The sequence below is a fragment of the Rhinatrema bivittatum genome, chromosome 19 (assembly GCF_901001135.1).
Source record: "Rhinatrema bivittatum chromosome 19, aRhiBiv1.1, whole genome shotgun sequence".
NCBI classification, from domain to species: Eukaryota; Metazoa; Chordata; class Amphibia; order Gymnophiona; family Rhinatrematidae; genus Rhinatrema; species Rhinatrema bivittatum.
The window spans coordinates 19,868,678-19,894,160 of NC_042633.1; the positions used below are offsets into that span (position 1 = coordinate 19,868,678).

Below are 25,483 nucleotides of genomic sequence, written 5' to 3' on the forward strand. Positions count from 1 at the left end.
GGAAACCCAGGACCAAGGCCCACCTCTGAGGGACCACAGAAATCACCTCAGGAATTCCCAACTGGGGGAGGGACCTTTAGGTATCACCGCAGGAGTGTGGGAATTTCTTTTCATGAATTTAGAATTTCAAATGTCTCCTTTCAAAAAGCTCAAAGCAATCCCCATAGGGAGATGCACGACCACATCTGCTGGAGACGGAGAATACTGGCAGGCTGGGGTCACTGCAGGGTTATATATTCTGTGACGTCAGCTTGCTCCATCGCCATCTGCTGGCAGGGGAGCATAACCCACTAGTCCTGAGTCCATCTGTCTACACGCTAGGAAAAGGGGACTTTTTTTTTTACCTTCCCCTGGGTCACCACAAACAAGTGATTGCTCATTCACTGGGAGTTTGAAAGCCGACGGACTCTGAAAGCTGGATGGTTCCTCTTGGCCTCCCCTGTTCTGTGCCGAGATTGTTCTGCCTCCATCGCTGCTAAAAACCAGTCCCACCAGCAAGACTCATCTTGTGACACAGATCTCTTAACACTTTTTCTAGGAGAGCTACCACAGCAAAAATTCACAACAAAACAAAAAAGGTCACTGGTTCAGTCAGATAAAAATGTCCATCTGACATTCAGCCTCAAGTGGTTCCTCAAGTATGACATGAAAGTGACCAGAAACAGCCATACTGAGCAATAAATATTGGCAGAGCAGTCAGTGATGTCAGCCCATCCCTGCTAATTTCCATGAGGGCAGACGTGGAACCCACTGACATCACTCCTCTGCTGCTGGCCCACAATATGGCCGCTCCTAGCACATAAAATGGACGCCCCTGGCTGCCCTGCAGAAGCTTCACAGTCAGGGGAAGATTTGTCATGGGTCTGTTTGGCGACCAGTTCCTAGGGTGGCCAACTACCCTGGACCTGGAGGGAGATGATATTAGTTTCCGGGTTACCAGAGAAACAGCAGCCCTTCCAGGGCCTTCTTTTATGAAGTTTCCGACCCCGTCTCAAAGTGCATCTGGCAAAGAGGAAAGGTGACCACCCAATCGCGGACAGGCCAAGATGATTAGCATTTTCCCCCTCTCCCCACTCTCCTGAGCTACGGATATTTAGGCCAGACCGTTTGAGTTTCGCTGGGAGGCAGAAGGTACATCCGTTCCTTCTGTCTCATGCCCCTGGATGGGGCATCCAACCCTCTCCATGGTACCACATAAAGTGCGTCCTCAGAGTGTGTCAGGGTACCTTCCCCCCACCCCCTCCACACAGAGTCCACACGGTCACTGCATTAGAAACATCTAGAAGTAATAGTTTTATTTTTCCTTGCCTTTGGCAAGCCGCCACCATGGGAAATTCAAGTGTTTGAAAAAGTTTTGCTTCGCAATTTACGCCTCCTTTGCATCGCAACCTGAGCAGTGGCAGGGTCCGGGCTGAGCCAGTTGTGGTTCTACCTCCCTTGGGGGGGGCCCATCTATGGATCGGTAGTTTTAGGTTTCTCGGGGCAAAGCAGGAACCAGAAGTCCACAGATGCATCGGGGACGGCTGTAAGCCAGGTCTGGCAATGGCCGCCAGGCATTTTCTACTCGGTCGAGTCGTCTCGTCCCCCCCCCTCCCCCAACTCTCTGCAAATCTCTTCAACAAAGCGTTAACAACTCATGAGCAAATCATTCACAGTATTGGTTCCACTCCACCCAACAGGAAAAAGAAGCTTGGAGATACCAATGCATTTTAATGCCCCCCTCCCAAATCCCTTAATACTGTTTCTGAGGCTTTTATTCCTCCCAGCATCACTTTCACCAAGTCTATTTTGCCATAAAACCCTTTCGATCCCCTCCAGGGATTCTTTCAGTCCTGCGGTTCTCCGGAAGACGGCGGGGGCCGGGGTGGCTGCGTCCAGGCCGGGGAAGGGCAGCCGGCATCCCCCTACTGTCGTCCCCCCCCCACCACCACCTCCTCCTCCTCCTCCTCCTCTTCCCCCTCCTCTGGGCTCAGGCCGTGCTTGAGCCGGTGCATCTTCAGGTAGCGCAGCTGGGTGTAGGTCTTCAGGCAGAGGGGGCAGCGGAAGCATTTCTCCCGGGTGTGCACCTGCTGGTGGCGCAGCAGGTCGCTGGACTCCCGGAAGGCCTTCTGGCAGGTGGTGCAGCGGTAGCGCCGCTCCCCGGTGTGGATGCGCTTGTGCCGCTCCAGGTGCGAGAGCTGCCGGAAGGTCTTGCCGCACAGGTGGCAGTCGAAGGGCCGGTGGCCCGTGTGGATGAGGGCGTGCCGGCGCAGGCCGGAGATGCGGGCAAAGGCCTTGCGGCAGAAGTTGCACCTCAGCGGCTCGGACGGCGGCTGCTCCTCTTTCCCCCGGGGAGGGGGCGCCGGGCAACGGAGTCTCTCGGTAGCCTCAGGGGCGGGGGCCGTGCCCTGCACCCCGCTGCCAGGGTACCCGTCTGGGCAGCGCGCCCCGGCGGCAGCGTGGATCGAATCGGGCCACCGTGGCCCGGTCACCTGGATCGCAGCTGGGTGCTGCTCCCCGGGGCGTGTTTCCATCGCATGACGACGTTCCTCTCCGGTGCCACCCTGTGGCTCGGCTGGCGCCGCTTCCTCAGCCTCCCCTTCGGCGGCAGAAGCGGCCGCATGGCGCTGGTGGTGCACCCGGGCGTTGTGCAGGTGCTTGAATCGTTTCTGGCAGATGGGGCACTGGTAAGGTTTCTCGCCCGTGTGCACCCGCTGGTGCTTCAGCAGGTCGCTGGTGTCCCGAAACCCTTTCCCGCAGACCGGGCAGGGGAAAGGCCGCTCCCCCGTGTGGATAAGGTAGTGCCGCTCCAGGTGCGTGGCCTGCCGGAAGCGCTGCCCGCAGACGGTGCAGCGGAAAGGCTTGGCCCCCGTGTGGATCACCGCGTGCTTCCGCAGGTTGGAGGAGTTGTTGAAAAGCTTGCGGCAGTCGCCGCACTCGTACAGCCGCTGCCCGGAGGGGCCGGTCCGCAGGTGCAGCCCGCGCCGGTGCAGCTCCAGCTGCTTCTTGCACCCAAAGCTGCGGCTGCAGAAGGTGCAGGGGAAGCCCCCGCCGGGAGGGGCGGTGGGAGCTGGGGTAACCCGTGCCAGGTCCGAGGTGGGCTCGGGCAGGGCCCGGTGTTTCTCCCGGTGCCTCTTCAGGTAGCAGACCCGAGAGAAGGTGCGCTGGCACTCGGCACAGCGGTAGGGGCGCTCCCCAGTGTGCACCCGGTAGTGAACCCGCAGCTCGGTGGAGTCCCGGAAGCCCTTGGGGCAGAAGGCGCACTGGAAGGGCCGCTCGCCCGTGTGCACCAGCCGGTGCCGCTCCAGCTGCGACTTCTGGCGGAAGGTGGCCCCGCAGGTCTCGCAGGGGTACGGCCGCCTGCCCGTGTGGATGTGCCGGTGGCGGCGCAGGTTGGACGGGTCGGAGAAGCGGCGCCCGCAGGCCTCGCATTCATAGTGGCGCCGATGGTGGTGCTGGTGTGCCGGTCTGGGGTTGTCCTCCGCTGCCCTGGAGGCCTGCAGGGGACGTTCCCCCAGCACAAACTCCAAATGGTCCAGGGCCTCTTCCTCACCGCTGCCACCCTCCTGATCAGAGAGGATGTAAATCTCTGTCCCTTCTTCCTCCAGAGCTGATCCCAAGCAGCCCTGGTCCTCACCATCGGCAGCTCCTTCTGCAAAGAAAGAAAACTCATTAAAAACTCTATTATAATAATCTATATTTAAAAAAAATATATATATAGATATGTACACTAGCAAAAAGTGCCTGGCATTGCTTGGGAAGTCTGGTCTATAACAGCCTGTGTCTGCCTCTGTCCGTGTGTAGGAGTGTGCGAGCCGGTGTGTGCGCGTGTGGGAGCTTTTGTGCACTTGTGCAAGCTTGTGTATGCCTATGCCTGCCTATAGCTGTGGGAGCATGACGACATCACTGACCGACACAAGCCTTCAGGTCTTATCTATCTATCTATATCTGTGTACGGTATATACATTAATCAAAGGCTTGTGTGGGTCAGTCGGTTCTGTCAGTCACACTGTCATGCCTGCCTGTGGCTACCAGGTGGCGCCCAGAACCATGACAGGTGCACTGCGCCAAGGCAATATGGTCCGTCTGCAGAGCGCTGTTCTGTTAGGCTCCCATACGGACACACCTGCTCTCTCACCCACAAAGGCTCTTCTCGTAACTTGTCGCTACATTAAAACAATACTGATTTTTTGCACTTGTGTTTGGTTTTGAACATTTATATCAGCTGGGAATCAGACAACCGGAGCAATGTAGAACACTTTTCACTATACACTCTATTTGCAAAGCCCTCTGTCAGGCACACACACACATACATATACACAGGCTCTCTTACACACACACACACACACACACAGATACATACATACAAAAATATAGGCTCACACACACACACACACACATAGGCTCCCTCATACACATTTACACATTTACACACACACACATATACACAGGCTCTCTTACACACACACAAGCTCTCCCCACCCATACACACACACAGATACATACGCACAAAAATATAGGCTCCCTCATACACATTTACACACACACACACATATATACAGGCTCACACACACACACACACACACACACACACACACACACACACAAGCTCTCCCCACCCATATACACAGAGATACATAAACACAAAAATATAGGCTCCCCCCCCACACACACATACACAGAGGCTCCCTCATACACATTTACATACACACACACACACACACACACACACAAACACAGGCCCTCTTCTTCAACCATCCCTAGACCCCTTTCTTCAGCTGATGTGGGATGGAATACTTGGCAACCCTCTCCCTTTTTGGCTGCCGCGGCATGGAATCCATGGTGGCCATCCTGCAGGCCCCTTCAGCCACCATGAGATGGAGTCCTGAGGCAGCTGGCAACGGGAGACATCTAATACACTGTCAATGTAGTTTACAGAGAGTTTTGCTAAGTTTCCTTATGCTTTCTGTTAATTACTTAATAGTATACAACCATATACGTTGTTGTTACTTTTGTTCATTTTTTAAATGTATATCAGTTATGGACCAGAGGAACACTTGTATAGATATCTAATCATTATGCTAATCTATATTCTACATTATTTTAGACATCTGTATAGACAGAGAAGAATAGTGATTGATTTTATGCAAGGAGAAAGTGTGTTCTGGTCAGAACAGGGTGCTACGATTCAGAAAACAAGCACGGGGAAAAGCGATTAAACAGAAAAGGAGGAAACAAACCCCACACAGTACAGCAGTCCTGCCAACGCCTGTGCCAAGGCAAAAAAAAGAAGCGGAGTGAGAAATCGCGCAAAGAAAGGCTGGCTGGCCTGGACTGATGGGGACTGTTTCCTCTTTCGTTTTATCCGTACGCGCGTGAGGTGCGGAGGGGCTTCGGCCCTGAAATGGGACCAGCCAAGCCGAAACGCTGCTGGAGCTGACCTCTGTGGGGTAGGTGACACAGGATGTTCTATATGACTGACCCCTAAAAGAATATATAAAGCATTTTTTTAACGTGGGGGGAAGGTATTTGCTATGAGGTCGATATTCAAAAGCCATTCGGACGGATAACATCATAGTTATCCGCCTAAATGGCTGCTCTGGCTTCAGACAGTGCACACTGGCATTCTTCCCAGGGGCTCGGAGGTCTATATTGGGGGCTACCTGAGGGGCTCATCGCCTGCATGCACACAGGCCTGCCTCGGGGGTTACCCAATGCAAGCACCCCCAATTATTGGGATTAGACCTGGGGGGGGGGCTTATGCCCACACAAGTAGCCACACACAAACTTGGATTCAGTACCTCATGGTTCCAGGTAAGAAAGAAAGTTTATTTGAGCAATAGGAGGACAGAAGTTACGGTAGACAATAACAATTGCTACATAGATACCTAAAATGCTTGCATGTTTCCGAAGGATTAGCCTGTGCTATCACATCCAGGGCTCGCTCTCTCTCTCTAGCGGTTATTTCTCCTTCTACACTAAATGCTTGGGAAAGGCAGCGATGGCCTCTCCCTCTGAGTTCTTATCAAGTTCAGGTGCAGCTGTGTGGCCTTCACTCTCCCTCTGGCTTTTAGTATAAGTTAACTGCTTACTTTCTCACCATGGAACAACTGGCATAAGTACAGTAAACAGATTCTTGCCTGTTCGTAAGCATTTCCCAGTGCAAAATGGTAAATAGGAGCCAGTCGGAGGTCGGCCTGTGGCCTTCAGACTAGTCCTGTGTCTGGGTGAGAACTCTGAATCCACATGGCCCAACCTCCACACCCATCCTCAGCCGGAGCAGTCAGAAACAATTCCATTACAGTGGCTAACCCGGCTGTATTTGGCCCTTATCCAGCTAAGTTCCAGCCGGATAACCTGGGGGCATTCCGGGGGCAGGGACGAGGCGTTTCCGAGGAGGAGCAGAGCCAGCCGGTTAAGTTAACCGGTCAACTCCAATATTTGGAGTTAAGGGGAGAGGAGGAGCGGGCAAAGCGGCAGGGTTAAGGGGAGAGGAGAGCAGGAGTAGCCAAGCAGTTAAGAGCAGCAGGCTGAGAACCAGAGTTCAAATCCCACCCCTCCCACTAACGCTCCTCGTGACCTTGGGCGAATCTCTTTCCCCTACATTGCCTCAGGTACAAACTCCAGTGTTTGGAGTTAGCTGACTAACCTACCCGGCTAGCTCTGGCCGGGCTGCAGGGCTGTCCTAAACCTGACTGGTTTAGGACATACCCGGGCTAACTTAGCTGAGCCACACAGCGGCTGAAATGGACCCCTGTGTGTCCAGCCTTTTCTTTGTAGCCTACTAGCCAAGATATTGATGACCACATGCGTGTGCCACTGGGTGGCACCGCTGCACGACGGCTAGGACTCCTTCCTCACACCTCTTCCCCCCCCCCCCCGCATGGGTTGTGAGTGCTACCACTGCAGCATCCCCCCCCCAGTCCCCGCCAACAAGGGGAGCGACATACATCAAACCAAGGTCTCCCCTTGTGGCAAAATGTACCACAGAAGGCCGACTTTAGCCTTTCCCAGCTATAACAACACGGGGCGGGGGCGGGGGGGCTCCGTTTCACGTACCTTTCCAGTCGCGCTGGGACCCATCTGCCTGCCTCTGGCCCGCGTCGCTGCCGCGGAGGCAGGGCGGGAGCGTCATTCCGAGCCCACAGCTGCTGTTTCTCTCCATCGGGGGAGGGGGGTGTCTCCCTCTCTCTTCCTGCCCCTACTCCACTTCGGCAGGGGCAAAAGCAAATCCAGGTTCGGGGGGGGGGGGGGGGGGAGGGGAGTTTAGACCCCTGCCATCAAGCTCCCTCCCACTCTGGGGTCACATTTGGGAGGCGAAGGGTGCCCGCTCGCATCGGTCTCCTGCCTTGCTCTGCCCACCACTCTGCCCAAGAGTAGAGTCTGCAAGAAAAGAAGAGACAGACAGACAGACAGACGTTACCCCCGAGAAGAGCTGACCAAAAGCTATCCCAGAAAGCTGGGCGCTTCGCAGTTAGGATAACGGGGGGGGGGGGGGGGTGCCATCCCAGGCTCTCTTTCGCTGTGGGGCACTGGCGAAGCTGGCAGTTGCAATATCAAACCACGGCCAGCCAAGCCTACTGGTATGCTGCTAAAAGATCCTCCCCGCACGCCACCCACTCACTCTCCTGTGCCCTCTGCTCCCGAACCAGGACCACTCCCCTCCCCCACCGTGCCGGGTCCTGGACCGTCAGCTCCACCAAACAGCGGGCAAAACGACAGGGCTAAGGGGAGAGGAGAGCAGGAGTAGCCAAGCAGTTAAGAGCAGCAGGCTGAGAACCAGAGTTCAAATCCCACCCCTCCCACTAACGCTCCTCGTGGCCGCGGGCGAGTCTCTTTCCCCTACGTTGCCTCAGGTACAAACTTCGGGCCTGATTTTACCCATAGATACAGACTGGGTGAAGAGCCTTAGTAAATCACTGCCTTTTAGACTGTAAGCCCTCTGGGGCAGGGACCTACCTATTGCACCTGAAAATGTAATTCGCCTTAAGCTTGGGTTTGGACAGGCGAGCGGTTACATCCAAAATCCCCCACCCCTGGTGTGAAGGAGAACCGGGAAAGAGCGGTAAGAGGGTGGCAGAGGAGCAGCCGAGAGCATGAAGACATGCGAAGGGGAAATGATCCGGAACAAACTTAAGAGAGACGTGGGGGGGGGGGGGGGCTTGGCAACTCGCCAGTGGACGCCGTTGTTCCTGCCACTCTGTTAGCGGCGACCGTCACTACTTTCCCCTGCAGCTCTCAGCGCGCCGGGACCCTCTGTGCTCCATCTCGGGCCTCCGTGAGAATTCTGTCGCTGCCTCCACTGCCTCTGCCCCAAAGGGCTGCTCCACAAAGATTTGGCCACGTTCCCCCGACGTCTTCCTCCTTGGGGTTTCATGCCATGATGCACCTTCCCCGCCAAGGAACACTTGGGCTTCTTGGGTCTGAGGTAGACCTGAATGTCTCCATCATGCTCCTCTCCTGCAGGTTTCCACAGCTTAAGGTCCCGAAGACTCATCTCATGGAAAGCACAGACCCTGCCACTGTTTTGGTAGCCTCTCTCTAGACCGCCTCTAGCCGTCGGAGGTACGGCCTCCAGAATTGGACTCGGTGTTCCGGCTGCCGGTTATGCCTTTCCCTGCGCACCCCTGCATCCCTCCGGCTCTGGCCCACCGCCTTGTCGCACTGCGTCGCCACCTGGAGGCCATCGGACATGATCACCCCGCGGTCTGTGCACACTGGGAAAAGGCTAAAGAGGTTAGGGCTGTTCAGCTTGGAGAAGAGACGGCTGAGGGGGGGGATATGATAGAGGTGTTTAAGATCATGAGAGGTCTTGAACGAGTAGATGTGAATCAGTTATTTACTCTCTCAGATAATGGAAGGACTAGGGGGCACTCCATGAAGTTAGCAAGTAGCACATTTAAGACTAATCAGAGAAAGTTCTTTTTCACTCAACGCACAATTAAGCTCTGGAATTAGTTGCCAAAAGATGAGGATAAGGCAGCTAGTGTAGCTGGGTTTAAAAAATGTTTGGATACATTTCTGCTGAAGACCATAAACTGCTGTTAATCAATAGGGAACAGCCACTGCTTGTTGCTGGCATTAGTGGCATGAGATCTATTTAATGTCTGGGTACTTTCCAGGTACTTGTTGCTGGAGATCTTAGCATCACTCTCCAAAAGACAAACGCTTCCCTGCTAACCCCTCCGCAATGTCGCTCACCAGAATATTGCACAGAACCGGTCCCCTGAGGCACTCCACTTATCGCCTCTCTCTCCTCTGAGTGACTTCCATTTCCCACCCCACCTCTGTCGAATGCCACGCCACCATTTACTGACCCAGTCCACCTCCAGGCTGCTCGGTTTAGTAATGAGCCTCCTAGGCCGGACAGTGTCAGAAAGCTTTGCTGAAAATCAAGTAGGCCGCATCCAGCGCATGTCCTTGATCTAATTCTCGTATCGCCCTATCCAGAAAACAAAAATCGAGCAGCTTTGCTTGACACAATCTCCGGGTGGTAAAAACGTTCCTGCCTCGGATCCTGCAACCCGCTGGATTATAGCTGCTTCCCCCTCCTTTCCTTCGTCTGTGCTATCCGGCCAGTAGTTTCCGGCCTCCTCTCTGCTACCACCGGTACGGATGACCTGCGCGCCTCCTGCAATCCCCCGGGAGCTCCCTCCTCCCATCACCCGAGAGCTCTCGAACGAGTCCCCTTCAGCCACCCCGACAGAGCCTCTCCTGAGTTCCCTTAGCGGCCTAAGATGCACCGCGGATCTCTCCCGTGGGCTTGTCCGCTCGCTGGATTGCGCGCTCCCGCAGGAAAGCATCACAAAGCGGGCTACTTTTGTGCAAACCTTGCCAGGGGGGGCAAACTTCACTCGCAAGCCGGGGCAGGCCCAAATGCACTGCTATCGCTCTTCTTAATACTTGCTCTGTGCTAAAGAGCGCCTCCGCCTGGAGCTCACAGGGTGTGGAATGGACAGGTGAGGGGTCTGGATGTGTCTGGAAGTTTTTCTTAATCAGGCTGGTGGGGCCCAATACAATTAGGGATATTTCTGTATCTTTCTGCCACATTTTCTTGGTCTCTGATTGCATCTCTTGCTACTTGAGGATCTTCTCTCTCTCTCTCTCTCCATACGATCCACAGAACAGCCGCTTGGTACCGACCCGCCTATCAGCGATGCTATCCTTGTGATTTTCTGCTTTACCGCTGTCTCTGGGTTTCTTGTTATCGGTGGGAATGGGGATGTCCCGGGTGATCCCAACGTCTTCATTCTCTGCGCGTCTCTCTCGGGGTCGTGATCCCAGTGCTGCTCTGGGACAGAGATGCTATAGTGTTCGCACAGCGTCCAGCTTCTCGTGCCTTCCTCTGCGCAGCCCTTCCGACATCCCAGCGACGAGCCCTGTGGTAGAGGGTCTGCATTTATCCGCTCGACCGGTTTCCTTCCCGTGCCGGCTGCAAACCCTCTTGCCCATCGTGCCCTGTCCCCCTGTAGCCATGACCAGTCTCTCCCCAGCCCGCCTGGCCGTAACCATTCCTAGGGTTGATCCCCGTGGGCTTCCTCCAGCAGCTTTCCTTGGACTTCCGCACTGCAGCGCTTTTGGAGGACCGGGATCGGCTGACGCTCCCGGGGATGCCTGAAGGCCCATGCCGGCAGGTCGGGAAGCACCATCTCTTTTCTCAAAGGCCCACGCCTCCTTCGGCCCGCAGGCTGATTCTTACGCCTCACTCTACGGGGCACGGAGCAATCTTCCTCTTTGGACATCCGACTGTTATCGGGTCAATCTGCCATTCCAAACTAGAGGAGACCGGGGGGGGGGAGCCTGCGAGCTGATCGACGGCTTGCATTTTCTTTTGTGGTGTTTCAGGGGTTTTCCGAAATCGATTCATGCCTCCTGGGGTAGCTTCGCTGGGCCTTTTCTCTCTGGGTAACCTACGCTGCGCTAGTGCACCTTCACCCAGCCCTAACTACTGGTATCTGCCTTCCGGCCCGAGCTCCTTTCCGCTGCGGCCCCAAGTCGGAGAGAGCATTTTCAATGGTACCTGGGCATTCTTTTAACGGGAATTCACCCAGGTAAAACATCATCCTGACAACACCCGATAACCCCTTCGCTGCCCAGAGCGCTTCGTTAAAGGGTGATCTCAGGAGCTGTAAAGCTTAAAGTCATCCAAAACGAGAAGAGGCGAGAGCATCTCTGCAACGAAGATGAAAATTCATCACGCCCAGAGAGGAAATAAGAATACTCAGCAGGCTCAGTGCCAGACCAAAGAAGAGTAGGGATAGGGAAGATCCTCGCTGCATCCTCATCTCAGGGATACTGTGCTCTCCGTCTTCATAATGCCGGAGTCTCCCTCTGGTATTTCCAGCCCCTGCGCTCTCTGCATTTTGCTGGAGTCTCCCTCCGGTATTGCCAGTCCCTGCGCTCTCTGCATTTTGCTGGAGTCTCCCTCTGGTATTTCCAGCCCCTGCGCTCTCTGCATTTTGCTGGAGTCTCCTCTGGTATTTCCAGCCCCTGCGCTCTCTGTATTTTGCTGGAGTCTCCCCTGGTATTTCCAGCCCCTGCGCTCTCTGCATTTTGCTGGAGTCTCCTCTGGTATTTGCAGTCCCTGCGCTCTCTGCATTTTGCAGGAGTCTCCCCTGGTATTTCCAGCCCCTGCGCTCTCTGCATTTTGCTGGAGTCTCCCTCCGGTATTGCCAGTCCCTGCGCTCTCTGCATTTTGCTGGAGTCTCCCTCTGGTATTTCCAGCCCCTGCGCTCTCTGCATTTTGCTGGAGTCTCCTCTGGTATTTCCAGCCCCTGCGCTCTCTGTATTTTGCTGGAGTCTCCCCTGGTATTTCCAGCCCCTGCGCTCTCTGCATTTTGCTGGAGTCTCCTCTGGTATTTGCAGTCCCTGCGCTCTCTGCATTTTGCAGGAGTCTCCCCTGGTATTTCCAGCCCCTGCGCTCTCTGCATTTTGCTGGAGTCTCTCTATGGTATTTCCAGCCCCTGTGCTCTCTGCATTTTGCTGGAGTCTCTCTATGGTATTTCCAGCCCCTGCGCTCTCTGCATTTTGCTGGAGTCTCCTCTGGTATTTTCAGCCCCTGCGCTCTCTGCATTTTGCTGGAGTCTCCCTCTAATATTTCCAGCCTCTGCGCTCTCTGCATTTTGCTGGAGTCTCTCTATGGTATTTCCAGCCCCTGTGCTCTCTGCATTTTGCTGGAGTCTCTCTATGGTATTTCCAGCCCCTGTGCTCTCTGCATTTTGCTGGAGTCTCTCTATGGTATTTCCAGCCCCTGCACTCTCTGCATTTTGCTGGAGTCTCCTCTGGTATTTTCAGCCCCTGCGCTCTCTGCATTTTGCTGGAGTCTCCCTCTAATATTTCCAGCCTCTGCGCTCTCTGCATTTTGCTGGAGTCTCTCTATGGTATTTCCAGCCCCTGTGCTCTCTGCATTTTGCCGGAGTCTCCTCTGGTATTTCCAGCCCCTGCGCTCTCTGCATTTTGCTGGAGTCTCACTCTGGTATTTCCAGCCCCTGTGCTCTCTGCATTTAGCTGGAGTCTCCCTCTAATATTTCCAGCCTCTGCGCTCTCTGCATTTTGCTGCAGTCTCCAGCCCATGCCGCCTCTTTCATTATTTAGCCTCTGGCATTCCCCCCCCCCAAAAAAAAACAAAAAAAAAACAGCACACCCCAGGGCACATATGCCAGATGGAAATCCCTAACAACTGCAGCAGGACACCCACCAAAAGCTTTGCAATCCCCGAGACCCTCAAGAAGCCCCAGGGACCGGTTCACTCTTTGGCAGCCCCACACACAACCTGTCTCCCAAATATTAGCAGTGCAATGAGGAACACTTAAGCATTGTGTCCAAAGCACAGTGCAAGGGAAAGCAAACAACCCAGAGATGCCCTCCCCCCCATCCATTAGCAGTGCCTGTCCCTGGGTGCTCACTGATTATTTACCTGCATGCCCTTTCCTAGCTGGCTGTCAGCAGCTGGGGCTTCCTCCTCCAGGCTTTATTTTCTCTCCTGCTTTCCCTCCGCCCCCTCCTGAGCTGTTTTTTTTTTTTTTTTTCCCCTTGCAGCCACAGGAAAAGAGTGACAGGATATTTCCACCACCAGCAACTTGCTGCTGCGAGCTTGGTTCCCGAGTAACACACGGCACTGGCCTCTCGCAAGCCAACTCCCCCCTTCTCCTGCCGCCCTCCGAGCTCACAGACTAAGGGTTTCTGCAGGACGTTCTCTGCTTCAATGTTGCTTTTCCAGGAGACTGGTCTAGGGGCGGGGGATTGACAATACCAGAGGAGACCCCCAACAAAATGCAAAGGATGCAGGGACTGAAAATACCAGAGGGGAGACTCCAGCAAAATGCAAAGGATGCAGGGACTGAAAATACCAGAGGGGAGACTCCAGCAAAATGCAAAGGATGCAGGGACTGAAAATACCAGGGGGGAGACTCCAGCAAAATGCAAAGGATGCAGGGACTGAAAATACCAGTGGGGAGACTCCAGCAAAATGCAGAGAGCGCAGGGGCTGGAAATACCAGAGGGAGACTCCAGCAAAATGCAGAGAGCGAAGGGACTGAAAATACCAGAGGGAGACTACAGCAAAATGCAGAGAGCGCAGGGGCTGGAAATACCAGGGGGAGACTACAGCAAAATGCAGAGAGCGCAGGGACTGAAAATACCAGGGGGAGACTCCAGCAAAATGCAGAGAGCGCAGGGGCTGGAAATACCAGGGGGAGACTCCAGCAAAATGCAGAGAGCGCAGGGGCTGGAAATACCAGAGGGAGACTCCAGCAAAATGCAGAGAGCAGGGGCTGAAAATACCAGAGGGAGACTCCAGCAAAATGCAGAGAGCAGGGGCTGGAGATACCAGAGGGAGACTCCAGCAAAATGCAGAGAGCGAAGGGACTGAAAATACCAGAGGGAGACTCCAGCAAAATGCAGAGAGCGCAGGGGCTGGAAATACCAGGGGGAGACTACAGCAAAATGCAGAGAGCGCAGGGACTGAAAATACCAGGGGGAGACTCCAGCAAAATGCAGAGAGCGCAGGGGCTGGAAATACCAGGGGGAGACTCCAGCAAAATGCAGAGAGCGCAGGGGCTGGAAATGTCAGAGGGAGACTCCAGCAAAATGCAGAGAGAGCGCAGGGACTGGAAATACCAGAGGAGACTCCAGCAAAATGCAGAGAGCGCAGGGACTGAAAATACCAGGGGGAGGCTCCTGCAAAATGCAGAGAGCGCAGGGGCTGGAAATACCAGGGGGAGACTCCAGCAAAATGCAGAGAGCGCAGGAGCTGGAAATACCAGAGGGAGACTCCAGCAAAATGCAGAGAGCACAGGGGCTGAAAATACCAGGGGGAGACTCCAGCAAAATGCAGAGAGCGCAGGAGCTGGAAATACCAGAGGGAGACTCCAGCAAAATGCAGAGCGCGCAGGGGCTTAAAATAATGCAAAAAAAAAAAAAAGTGCAGCTGTAAAAACTGAAATAGCTTAAACTCTGTACAAAGGGAGGAATTTGGCTTATAATGTCACTTGGACATCAGCTGTCCAGATGTTTGATGACTCCACAATGTGCAAAGGTCCAAGTCCAAATTCTGTTTTCTCTCTGCAGTACTCAACTTTTTAAAAATAAGAAAAATAACCATATTCAGCAAATTAATTTGATGTGGTAAACTGAGACCGTTTTGTAGCTGGGTGTCCTGGAGCAGCTGCGCACACACAAGCATTGGCCCAAGGCATCAGTTCTTACCCAGAACACATTCTGAACTTCCTCATCCCTTGCTACTGTGCAGTAAACCGTGTTAGGGGCAAAAAAAAAAAAAGTTTTTTAATCCGGTACATGGAAGCAAACCCAAGTCGGGCATTATGGAGCAGCCATGTCTTAGCTGGGGGTCGGAGTAAATATCCCCCAGAACCCAAAACAAAAAAACTGAGCATCTGGGTGTAAGTTGCCACAGATCACAGGCACCACAGTCTCCCTTTCTAGTAAATTTTGAGGCCTCCCCTCCTCTGTCCCTTAACTGCATAACATCTTCCACAGATCGGCTTTGAATCTCACAAAGATGGGAGACCAATGTGGTCCCCTTATCCTGGATGGATCCGAATAGATCGAACCAATTCTTGCATTGTCCCTTGCACTTTTCTTAGGGGTGGGGGAAATTATATATATCAGAACTACAACTCCCTACATGCAATGGGAGAAGAGCAGGAATTGATCGGCCTGTATAGCCCCCCCCCCCCCCCCCCCCCCCCCCCCGCTTGGCCACAGAAGCTCCCCACCCCTTTTCTTCCTTAGGGGAGAGCACTGGCAGCCTGCATGCTGAAGAAGCAATGATCCCTATGCACCCCCATTCCCTCCCCCAGGCAAAACATACATAAGAACATAAGAACGTGCCATACTGAGTCAGACCAAGGGTCCTCAAGCCCAGCATCCTGTGTCCAACAGTGGCCAATCCAAGTCACAAGTACCTGGCAATTACCCAAACATTAAATAGATCTCAAGCTACTATTCTTTATTGATTAATAATGATTTATGGATTTTTCATCTAGGAACTTATCCAAACCTTTTTTAAACCCAGTTACACTAACTGCACTAACCACATCTTCTGGCAATGAATTCCAGAGCTTAATTGTGCGCTGAGTGAAAAAAAATTTTCTCCGATTTGTTTTAATGGAGTGCCCCCTAGTCCTTCTATTATTCGAAAGTGTAAATAACCGATTCACATCTACCCGTTCTAGACCTCTCATGATTTTAAACAGCTCTATCATATCCCCCCTCAGCCGTCTCTTCTCCAAGCTGAACAGCCCTAACCTCTTCAGCCTTTCCTCATAGGGGAGCTGTTCCATCCCCTTTATCATTTTGGTAGCCCTTCTCTGTACCTTCTCCATCGCAATTATATCTTTTTTGAGATGCGGCAACCAGCATTGTACACAGTATTCAAGGTGCGGTCTCACCATGGAGCGATACAGAGGCATTATGACATTTTCCGTTTTATTCACCATTCCCTTCCTAATAATTCCCAACATTCTGTTTGCTTTTTTGACTGCTGCAGCACTGAGCCGACAATTTCAATGTGTTATCCACTATGACACCCAGATCTTTTTCCTAGGTGATAGCTCCTAATATGGATCCTAACATTGTGTAACTACAGCAAGGGTTATTTTTCCCTATAATGCATCACCTTGCACTTATCCACATTAAATTTAATCTGCCAGTTGGATGCCCAATTTACCAGTCTTGCAAGGTCCTCCTGTAATGTATCACAATCCACTTGTGATTTAACTACTCTGAATAATTTGTCATCTGCAAATTTGATAACTTCCCTCGTTGTATTCCTTTCCAGATCATTTATAAATATATTAAAAAGCACCAGTCCAAGTACAGATCCCTGAGGCACTCCACTGTTTACCCTTTTCCACTGAGAAAATTGACCATTTAATCCTACTCTCTTGTCTTTTAACCAACTTGCAATTCACAAAATGACATTGCTTCCTATCCCATGACTTTTTAGTTTTCTTAGAAGCCTCTCATGCGGGACTTTGTCAAACGCCTTCTGAAAATCCAAATATAGCACATCTACCTGTTCATCTTTGGTCACATGTTTATTAACCCCTTCAAAACAAATGTAGAAGATTTGTTAGGCAAGACTTCCCTGAGGTAAATCCATGTTCGCTGTGTCCCATCAAATCACATCTTTCTATATGCTCTGTGATTTTATTCTTTATAACAGTTTCCACGATTTTTCCCGGCCCTGAAGTCAGGTTCATCGGTCTATAGTTTCCCGGATTGCCCCTGGATCCCTTTTTAAATATCTGGGTTACATTGGCCACCCTCCAGTCTTCAGGTACAACGGATGATTTTAATGATAGGTTACAAATTAATTGAAATAGATCTGAAATTTCATTTTGTAGTTATTTTAGAACCCTGGGATGTATACCATCTGGTCCAGGTGATTTACTACTCTTCAGTTTGTCAATCAGGCCTACCACATCTTCCAGGTTCACTGTGATTTGGTTCAGTTCATCTTGAAAACTGTCTCCTGAGCATGTATCTCCGCAACATCCTCCTCAGTAAACACCAAAGTAAAGAATTCATTTAGTTTTTCTGCAATGGCCTTATCTTCCCTAAGTGCCCCTTTAACCCCTCGATCATTTAACGGTCCAACTGACTCCCTCACAGGCTTTCTGCTTCGGATATATTTTTAAAAGTTTTTACTTTGAGTTTTTGCCTCTACGGCCAACTTCTTTTCAAATTCTCTCTTAGCCTGTCTTATCAATGTCTTACATTTAACTTGGTAACGCTTATGCAGTATCCTATTTTCTTCTGTTGGATCCTTCTTCCAATTTTTGAATGAAGATCTTTTGGCTAAAATAGCTTTTTTCACCTCAATTTTTAGCCATTCTGGCAATCGTTTGTCCTTTCTTCCATCTTTCTTAATGCATGGAATACATCTGGACTGCGCTTCTAGGATGGTATTTTTTTTAACAATGTCTACGCCTGTTGCACACTTTTAACCCTTGTAGCTGCACCTTTCAGGTTTTTTTAACTCTTTTTCTCATTTTATCAAAGTTTCTCTTTTGAAAGTTTAGCACAAGAGCCGTGGATTTACTTACTGTCCCACTTCTAGTCATTAATTCAAATTTGACCATATTATGATCACTATTGCCAAGCGGCCCCATCACCGTTACCTCTCTCACCAAATCCTGTGCTCCAATGAGAATTAGATCTAAAATTGCTCCCTCTCTCGTCGCTTCCTGAACCAATTGCTCCATAAAACTGTCATCTATTCCATCCAGGAACTTTATCTCTCAAGCATGTCCTGACATTACATTTACCCAGTCAATATTGGGGTAATTGAAATCTCCCATTATTACCGCACTACCAATTTGGTTAGCTTCCCTAATTTCTCTTAGCATTTCACTGTCTGTCTCATCATTTTGGCCAGGTGGATGGTAGTATACTCCCATCGCTATACTCTTCTGCAACACACCTGGGATTTCTACCCATAAAGATTCTATCGTGCATTTAGTCTATTGCAGGATCTTTATCCTGTTAGACTCTGTGCCCTCCCGGACACCTCCACCACCACCCCGAGACTATCAAACCCTAACAGATGGGGGGCAGGGGGCATTCATCTTTGTTGGCACGAGCCATGAGATTTCAGAAGGCAAAAAGTGCACAGAGACAGAAGCAGAAAAAAAGCCAAGTCAACCCTGCAATTTAGCTTAGCTGACAGTCTCCCTCCCTGCCTGGAAGCTCCAGGAATTTTAATTCAGAAGGTGGATGCTAGAGGTCCTGGGAAATATAATCTCTGAAAAACTGGGGCAGGGAGGGTAGAATGGAGGAGAGCAGGAGAATCCTGAATCATGGAGAGAGGAGGATCCATCTCCCCCAAACCTATGGAAGTGGATCTGCCAGTTACAGGTTCCTTCCCCAGAGGCCTTCGGATCAGGAAGGCATGTAGGACTCAGAAAAGAGATAGGCTGACATAAATCTAAACATAGCAGACTCTCTAGCATATTCAGCCACTCTGCATTTTGCTGGAGTCTCCCTCTGGTATTTTCAGCCCCTGCGCTCTCTGCATTTTGCTGGAGTCTCCCTCTGGTATTTCCAGCCCCTACACTCTCTGCATTTTGCTGGAGTCTCCCTCTGGTATTTCCAGCCCCTGCACTCTCTGCATTTTGCTGGAGTCTCCCTCTGGTATTTCCAGCCCCTACACTCTCTGCATTTTGCTGGAGACTCCCTCTTGTATTTCCAGCCCCTGCGCTCTCTGCATTTTGCTGGAGTCTCCCTCTGGTATTTTCAGCCCCTGCGCTCTCTGCATTTTGCTGGAGTCTCCCTTTGGTATTTCCAGCCCCTGCGCTCTCTGCATTTTGCTGGAGTCTCCCTCTGGTATTTTCAGCCCCTGCGCTCTCTGCATTTTGCTGGAGTCTCCCTCTGGTATTTTCAGCCCCTGCGCTCTCTGCATTTTGCTGGAGTCTCCCTCTGGTATTTTCAGCCTCTGCACTCTCTGCATTTTGCTGGAGTCTCCCTCTGGTATTTTCAGCCCCTGCGCTCTCTGCATTTTGCTGGAGTCTCCCTTTGGTATTTCCAGCCCCTGCGCTCTCTGCATTTTGCTGGAGTCTCCCTCTGGTATTTTCAGCCCCTGCGCTCTCTGCATTTTGCTGGAGTCTCCCTCTGGTATTTTCAGCCCCTGCGCTCTCTGCATTTTGCTGGAGTCTCCCTCTGGTATTTTCAGCTCCTGCGCTCTCTGCATTTTGCTGGAGACTCCCTCTTGTATTTCCAGCCCCTGCGCTCTCTGCATTTTGCTGGAGTCTCCCTCTGGTATTTTCAGCCCCTGTGCTCTCTGCATTTTACTGGAGTCTCCTTGGCGGCCGACAGAGCTCTCTTAAGGGGGTGGTAAAATGGGGTGACCACCCTGGGTCCCACACTTTGGAAAGGGGGTCCTGAACCACCATAATAGTCACATCCCCAGCACTCTCCTTCCAGTGCCCCACTGCGGTTTATTCACCCTGGACCCCTCACCCTCCTATGGTCAGCCCTGGTGGCTGGCTTCGTGTTGGGGTGAGGTAGCTGGTTGGCAGTAGAGTGACAACCTGCCCCTCACCTCAGGTCCATGGACCAAGCCGATCCAGGTCCCATTGTTCCCTCCCCGTGCACTGCAGTGCAGGCAGGCTGTTGGAATTCAGATTTTCTTCAGGCTGGGGGAAAAATCAATTGAGAAAATCAGAACTATGCTACCCAACATGCAGCGGGGGGGGAGCGGTTGAGAGCGAAACCAGGACTGGATCAGCCTGTTCAGTCAACCTAGAATGAGGTGGCAGCTTCTCCCCTCCCACCAGCCCTGGGGAGGAGGGGCGGGCTGACCTGGCGCTGGCGATAGGACCCAGCGGGCTTCTTGTGAGCGGGTTGGCTGGGCGGAAGCGCCCCTGCGGTCCTAGTGCCCCGCTGGGAGCCCAGGCTCCTTTGTTCCAGGCATCCAGCAGGGAGCCAGAGGTAGAGCCAGAGGTTTCCTGCCGGACTGCCATTCCAGCCCCACCGGCTGCCTCCCACCCAGCCTGGGTAGCAGCTGCATTGGGATCACAATGAAAGAAAGGTATTCAGCTCGCTCTTGCTTTGAATGTTTGCATTTAGCCAGAAGCTTTCTGCTGCTTCACTAGTTACATTGAAGCAGGGGGAATCTCACCTGGCTTTACTCAAAAAGCTAAGGACTTTATATTTGGGGGGGTTTTTTGCATTTCAATTTTTCATGGGCAGATGACTGCAGACCGTAATTTATTGATTTTGGTACCGGTGAAAATTGGTGCTTCCCTCCCGTTTCTGTTCACAAACCAGATGCATCCCTGGGATGAGAGCAGACTGCAGGGGAGGGCTTATGTGGCCACCTCTGCCACTATCCCAGCCCCTACGCTCTGTGCATTTTGCTGGAGTCTCCCTCTGGTATTTTCAGCCCCTGCGCTCTCTGCATTTTGCTGGAGTCTCCCTCTGGTATTTTCAGCCCCTGCGCTCTCTGCATTTTGCTGGAGTCTCCCTCTGGTATTTTCAGACCCTGCTCTCTCTACATTTTGCTGGAGTCTCTCCATGGTATTTCCAGTCCCTGCGCTCTCTGCATTTTGCTGGAGTCTCCCTCTGGTATTTTCAGACCCTGCTCTCTCTACATTTTGCTGGAGTCTCTCCATGGTATTTCCAGACCCTGCGCTCTCTGCATTTTGCTGGAGTCTCCCTCTGGTATTTTCAGCCCCTGCGCTCTCTGCATTTTGCTGGAGTCTCCCTCTGGTATTTTCAGCCCCTGCGCTCTCTGCATTTTGCTGGAGTCTCCCTCTGATATTTCCAGCCCCTGCGCTCTCTGCATTTTGCTGGAGTCTCCCTCTGGTATTTTCAGCCCCTGCGCTCTCTGCATTTTGCTGTTTCGCTGAGCTCTTGAAACCGCAGTGACATTATAAGTAGATAAAATATATTAGCTTGTCTGTGCATTAGACATTGTAAACCGAGCACTGTCAATCTTTTCAGTATCTTTGTCCGTTTGTTTCTTCTGCCTTTCCTGGCAAACTCTAGTTATAGGCTTACCTGTCCACCTTTAATACTGAGGTCTCTAATAATAGCTCCAGTTTGCTATATAAAGATACAAAGTACGGGAAAGACAGCTGGGGGAGGGTTTCCCGGGAAGGGAGCCGGTATTTGTGCATTCTATCAGGATGTGCACACATCCAGCCTGTGCCTATAAGCGTAACTGTATGCAACTTTGTTGTTTTGGCAGCAATGTACGACTAGACGACTTGAGCTGCAGCAAACCCCAATGGAATCAGCCAATCGGAACGCCGTCTGCCTCCAGCCCCAGAAGGCAGAGCAGTCGGGCGGCGGAAGGAGTTTTGGTACAACCTTTGGTGGCATCGGCTACTGCCCAGAGAGAGAGGAGAAGCAGGGAGCCTTGGGCCTGGCGCTGGACGGCAGCTGCAGCTCGGAAAGCCCAAACGCCGTGAAGCCGGAAGGTCGGTGGGATGGAGGCGGCAGCGGCATCGAGGACGGCAGAGGCAGTGGCCGCCTCCACTTTTGGCCAAAGAACCAAGGGGTCAGTCAGCAGGACGGCGGTGGCCTGCGCGCTCAGCCGTTGGCCAAGCTGGCCTCTTTCCGTCGCGGGGCCAGACCCGCTCCGCCGTTCTTCAACCATGGCAGCGGCACCCACCAGCGCGAGGAGACCGGAAGCCCAGAGACTTTGACCAACAGGGGGCCAGCAAGCAGAAGCGAGTTCAGTGCGTCAGCCAGAGACCCCCTCCCTAAACCTCTGAGGCGAACCACTTGGGGACCACTACTTAATTCTATGCTGACAACGGGGAGGGATCCAGTGCCAGAGTCCAGCAGTGGGAGGACTCTGAGCCCGCCGCTTGAGGATGGCCTAGAAGATTCCATCCTCGGGCAGAGGGTTCCCAGGCGGATGCCGCTGAAGAGGTATTCCAGGAGCCCCCAGTCCCCTGGGTTAATGGTCAGAGGCCCATACTGCATAAAGGCGACCACTAGCTTCGGACATTTCCCCGAGAAGTCCCTTTCCCAGCAGCAATCCATGGTCTCTTCCATCAGCAGCAGCCGCCCCCTGGCCCGCACGCCTGATCCTGGGGCCTTAGCAGTTCAGCCTCAGGGCAGTTCAGAGGAGGCGACGGGGGAAGGCCAGTTCCTCCTGATCGACGACAAGGGCATGCCCTACACCGTGCTGAAGAAAGACCTGGAGAACCCAGCAGGGGCGAAGCCCCAGTGCTCCCCGGAAGAGGCCCCCCCGCCTCCGCTGCTCTCCTCCTCGCCGCCGCCCGGCCCCAGGAAGCTGCACTACTGCCTGGTCTGCTTCCGGACTTTCCTGTACCTCTCCGACCTGGAGCGGCACAGCATCACGCACTCGGAGCACAAGCCCTTCGAGTGCAAGGCCTGCGGGAAGACCTTCAAGCGCTCCTCGCACCTGCAGCGGCACAAGCACATCCACACCGGGGAGCGGCCCTTCCGCTGCGCCATCTGCCTGAAGGGCTTCCGGGAGTCCGGGGAGCTGCTGCGCCACCAGCGGGTGCACACGGGCGAGAAGCCCTACCAGTGCGAACTCTGCCACCTGCGCTTCACCGAGCGCAACACGCTCCGCCGGCACATCAAGCGCAAGCACATCCGGGAGACCTTCTACCAGCGGGAAGCAGGGGACAGCAGCGACTGGAGCGACACCACCAAGGACACGCCGGCGGAGGACAACACGGAATGAACTCGGTGCCGTCAGAAAGTCTTCTCCCCCCAACCTCCCTCCCGATATTGGATGGAGACGTTCCCCCCCCCCCTCTCTCTCCCGTGATTTCGCCCCTAGAGAGATCCTGCAGAGCCTATGTGGTTGGGGGAAGACCAAGCTGTGTTCTTTCATGTCCAAAGCATGGGAGCTCAGTGTAACAGCCATGTCCTCATCTAGTTTACACGCTGGGCTAACGCAGTTTTGGGACAGCCTGATCCAGTCCTGGGTTTTACACCCATGGGTACACTGGCCCTGCAGGAAAATCAGGAAGTGCAGGAGCCTGCGTGGCGTAAGGCCCGGACAGGTTCTCTCTGTGTCAAAACCCGTCTTGTTTGGTTACCTCTAGTCCTAAAGAAATGGCATTGTATCCCGCAAAGAATGCATGCCATCAAGCAGCAAAGCCCGGGACTCCCTTCCTGAAACATTTGTTGCAGGCTGGGGGGAAAACACAGCTTGATATTAAGAAGTTTGGTTAGCTCTGCAGTATCTCACGCCGGGAAGAGCTTGGTTGGGCTTCGGATGCGGCGCAGGCCACGGATGAGAGAGCCGGGACACCGTACTGTGGCACACCCTGTTTGGCTCAGACAGATGCCACCCCGGTCATAAAGGAGATCAGTCCTTGTTTTAATGAAATGGATGTGAACTGAGTTTTGTCCACAGGATGCTTTTAATTGGCTGGCTATAAGCCATCGATTGATTCCTGCATTTGACTAAAATCTTCATCATGCTTTCCAAGGTAGCCGGGGATCTGTTAAGGGTAGCAAAGGGACCAGTACAGTTGCAGTACAAGAGCAAGGATGGCTATGTGTGTGATTGCCCTGCAGCTCCCAGCTCCCATCTGTCCCAGTTTGCTAGCTAGAAATCTGTATTCCACCATGTGGTTACTGCAGTGAGAAGACAGCATTTGAAGCTAAGGATGTGTTTACCTCACTGGACAGCGGCAGGCCAGTCATTCTGTAATGACATCAGCCTGAGCTTCCAGCTCTATTTCCACTCTGCAGTAACTGTGTCATTTACTGTGTAGCAAGAATATTATTCTGGGGGGTTTCTTTGCTTGAGACCACTAAATAAAGCAGATCCAGTCTGCAAGAGGCAGAGCAAGCCGTGTTTCAAAGGACTTGGGTGCAGTCGGAGGGTGACCCATGGATAAGAGTCCTCTCTGGCTTCACCGCACATCATGGAACTGAAAAGTCTATACAGATGTACCTCACTCCAGCTAGGCGCTCCCCTGGCACATGTCCCGTCCCCCTCCCACCCTCTTATTGGATTATACCTCCCCCTCTATTTTATTTCCAATAAGAGAGAGCTGGCAGAAAAATTCATAAGCAAGCACGTCTCCCTCCCTCGCCATCACCTTCAACTGAGCCCCCTTCCGTACCTCGCCTGATCTGCTCCCTGCCACGTGAGCAGGACTGCCGGAGGTGTTGCATGAGCCTCAAGAGCCCGGCTCCCGGGAGCAGAGGGGGGCGCGGGCGGGCACGAGACCAGGACCCGCCGGGGGGGGGGGGAGGGTCAGGGCTGCCGGGCTGGGTGGCGTGTAGCGAGCTGTATAAAAACCCCAATAAAATCTGCAGTCCTGTTCAAGAACCAGCGGCTGGGTGTGGTGATGTCAACCCTACAGGGGAAGCGGAAGGGCCAAGAAGGGAGGGTTTACCCTTCCCAAACCATTTCTCAGATGGAACGTCATGGGGCGGGGGAGGGGGCATATCCTCTCGGGCTGTGCTGACCCCCTTCTCCCTTCGGTGACCTGCAGGAGGGCAGAGCGGGTCCATGCCATGCCTGATTGCACGATGGGACTTGGGAGCCCCCGCTGCTGTTGCCCCTGCATTTCGTACTCGCCGAGGCTTCTAGGTAGGTGGGTAAGGAATGCTTTGGCCTCGGCGCTCGGTCCTTCCAGAGAGGGGCGTTGTGAGCTTGCAGCAAGGGGGGGGGGGGGCAGTTCGGAACAGGCTCTAGGAGGTGAATTAATCCCCACCCCCCGAGCCACCATTTGCCATCTGCATTCCTCCCAAGTCCCCAGTCTTCTGAGGTTTTGTTTTGTTTTTACCATTTCCTGGAGTCTCTGGCATGTTCCACACCTGAAAGCCTCATTTAACATAAGAACATGCCATACTGGGTCAGACCAAAGGTCCATCAAGCCCAGCATCCTGTTTCCAACAGTGGCCAATCCAGGCCATAAGAACCTGGCAAGTACCCAAAAACTAAGTCTATTCCATGTAACCATTGCTAATGGCAGTGGCTATTCTCTAAGTGAACTTAATAGCAGGTAATGGACTTCTCCTCCAAGAACTTATCCAATCCTTTTTTAAACACAGCTACACTAACTTCACTAACCACATCCTCTGGCAATGAATTCCAGTGCTTAACTATGCACTGAGTGAAAAAGAATGTTCTTTGATTTGTTTTAAATGTGCTACTTGCTAACTTCATGGAGTTCCCCCCTGGTCCTTCTATTTGAGAGAGTAAATAACTGATTTACATTAACTTGTTCAAGAACTTTCATGATTTTGTAGACCTCTATCATATCCCCCCCTCAGCCGCCTCTTCTCCAAGCTGAACAGCCCTAACCTCTTCAGCCTTTCCTCACAGGGGAGCTGTTCCATCCCCTTTATCATTTTGGTCGCCCTTCTCTGCACTTTCTCCAGTGCAACTATATCTTTTTTGAGATGCGGCGACCAGAACTGCACACAGTATTCAAGGTGCGGTCTCACCATGGAGCGATATAGAGGCATTATGACATCCTCCGTTTTATTTGCCATTCTTTTCCAAATTATTCCTAATATTCTGTTTGCT

At 52.7% G+C, this 25,483-nt stretch overlaps 2 protein-coding genes across 2 annotated transcripts; one reads left to right on the forward strand and one right to left on the reverse strand.

Moving 5' to 3' along the window:
- Positions 1-1,943: 1,943 nt before the first annotated feature.
- On the reverse strand, positions 1,944-12,998 carry LOC115080286 (zinc finger protein 497-like; the record flags this gene model as incomplete). Its single annotated transcript, XM_029584436.1, has 3 exons — positions 12,896-12,998; positions 7,039-7,362; positions 1,944-3,631 (listed from the first exon to the last, which is right to left on the reverse strand). Coding segments are annotated over exons 2-3 (1,794 nt in total), but the record flags the coding sequence as incomplete, so codon positions are not given.
- Positions 12,999-19,910: 6,912 nt separating this feature from the next.
- On the forward strand, positions 19,911-24,182 carry LOC115080857 (zinc finger protein 629-like). The gene is made up of 2 exons (XM_029585308.1): positions 19,911-20,032; positions 21,194-24,182. Exon 2 carries the CDS (start codon positions 21,233-21,235, stop codon positions 22,667-22,669), a length of 1,437 nt encoding a protein of 478 aa, XP_029441168.1. The 5' UTR covers positions 19,911-20,032; positions 21,194-21,232; the 3' UTR covers positions 22,670-24,182.
- The last annotated feature ends 1,301 nt before the right edge of the window (positions 24,183-25,483 follow it).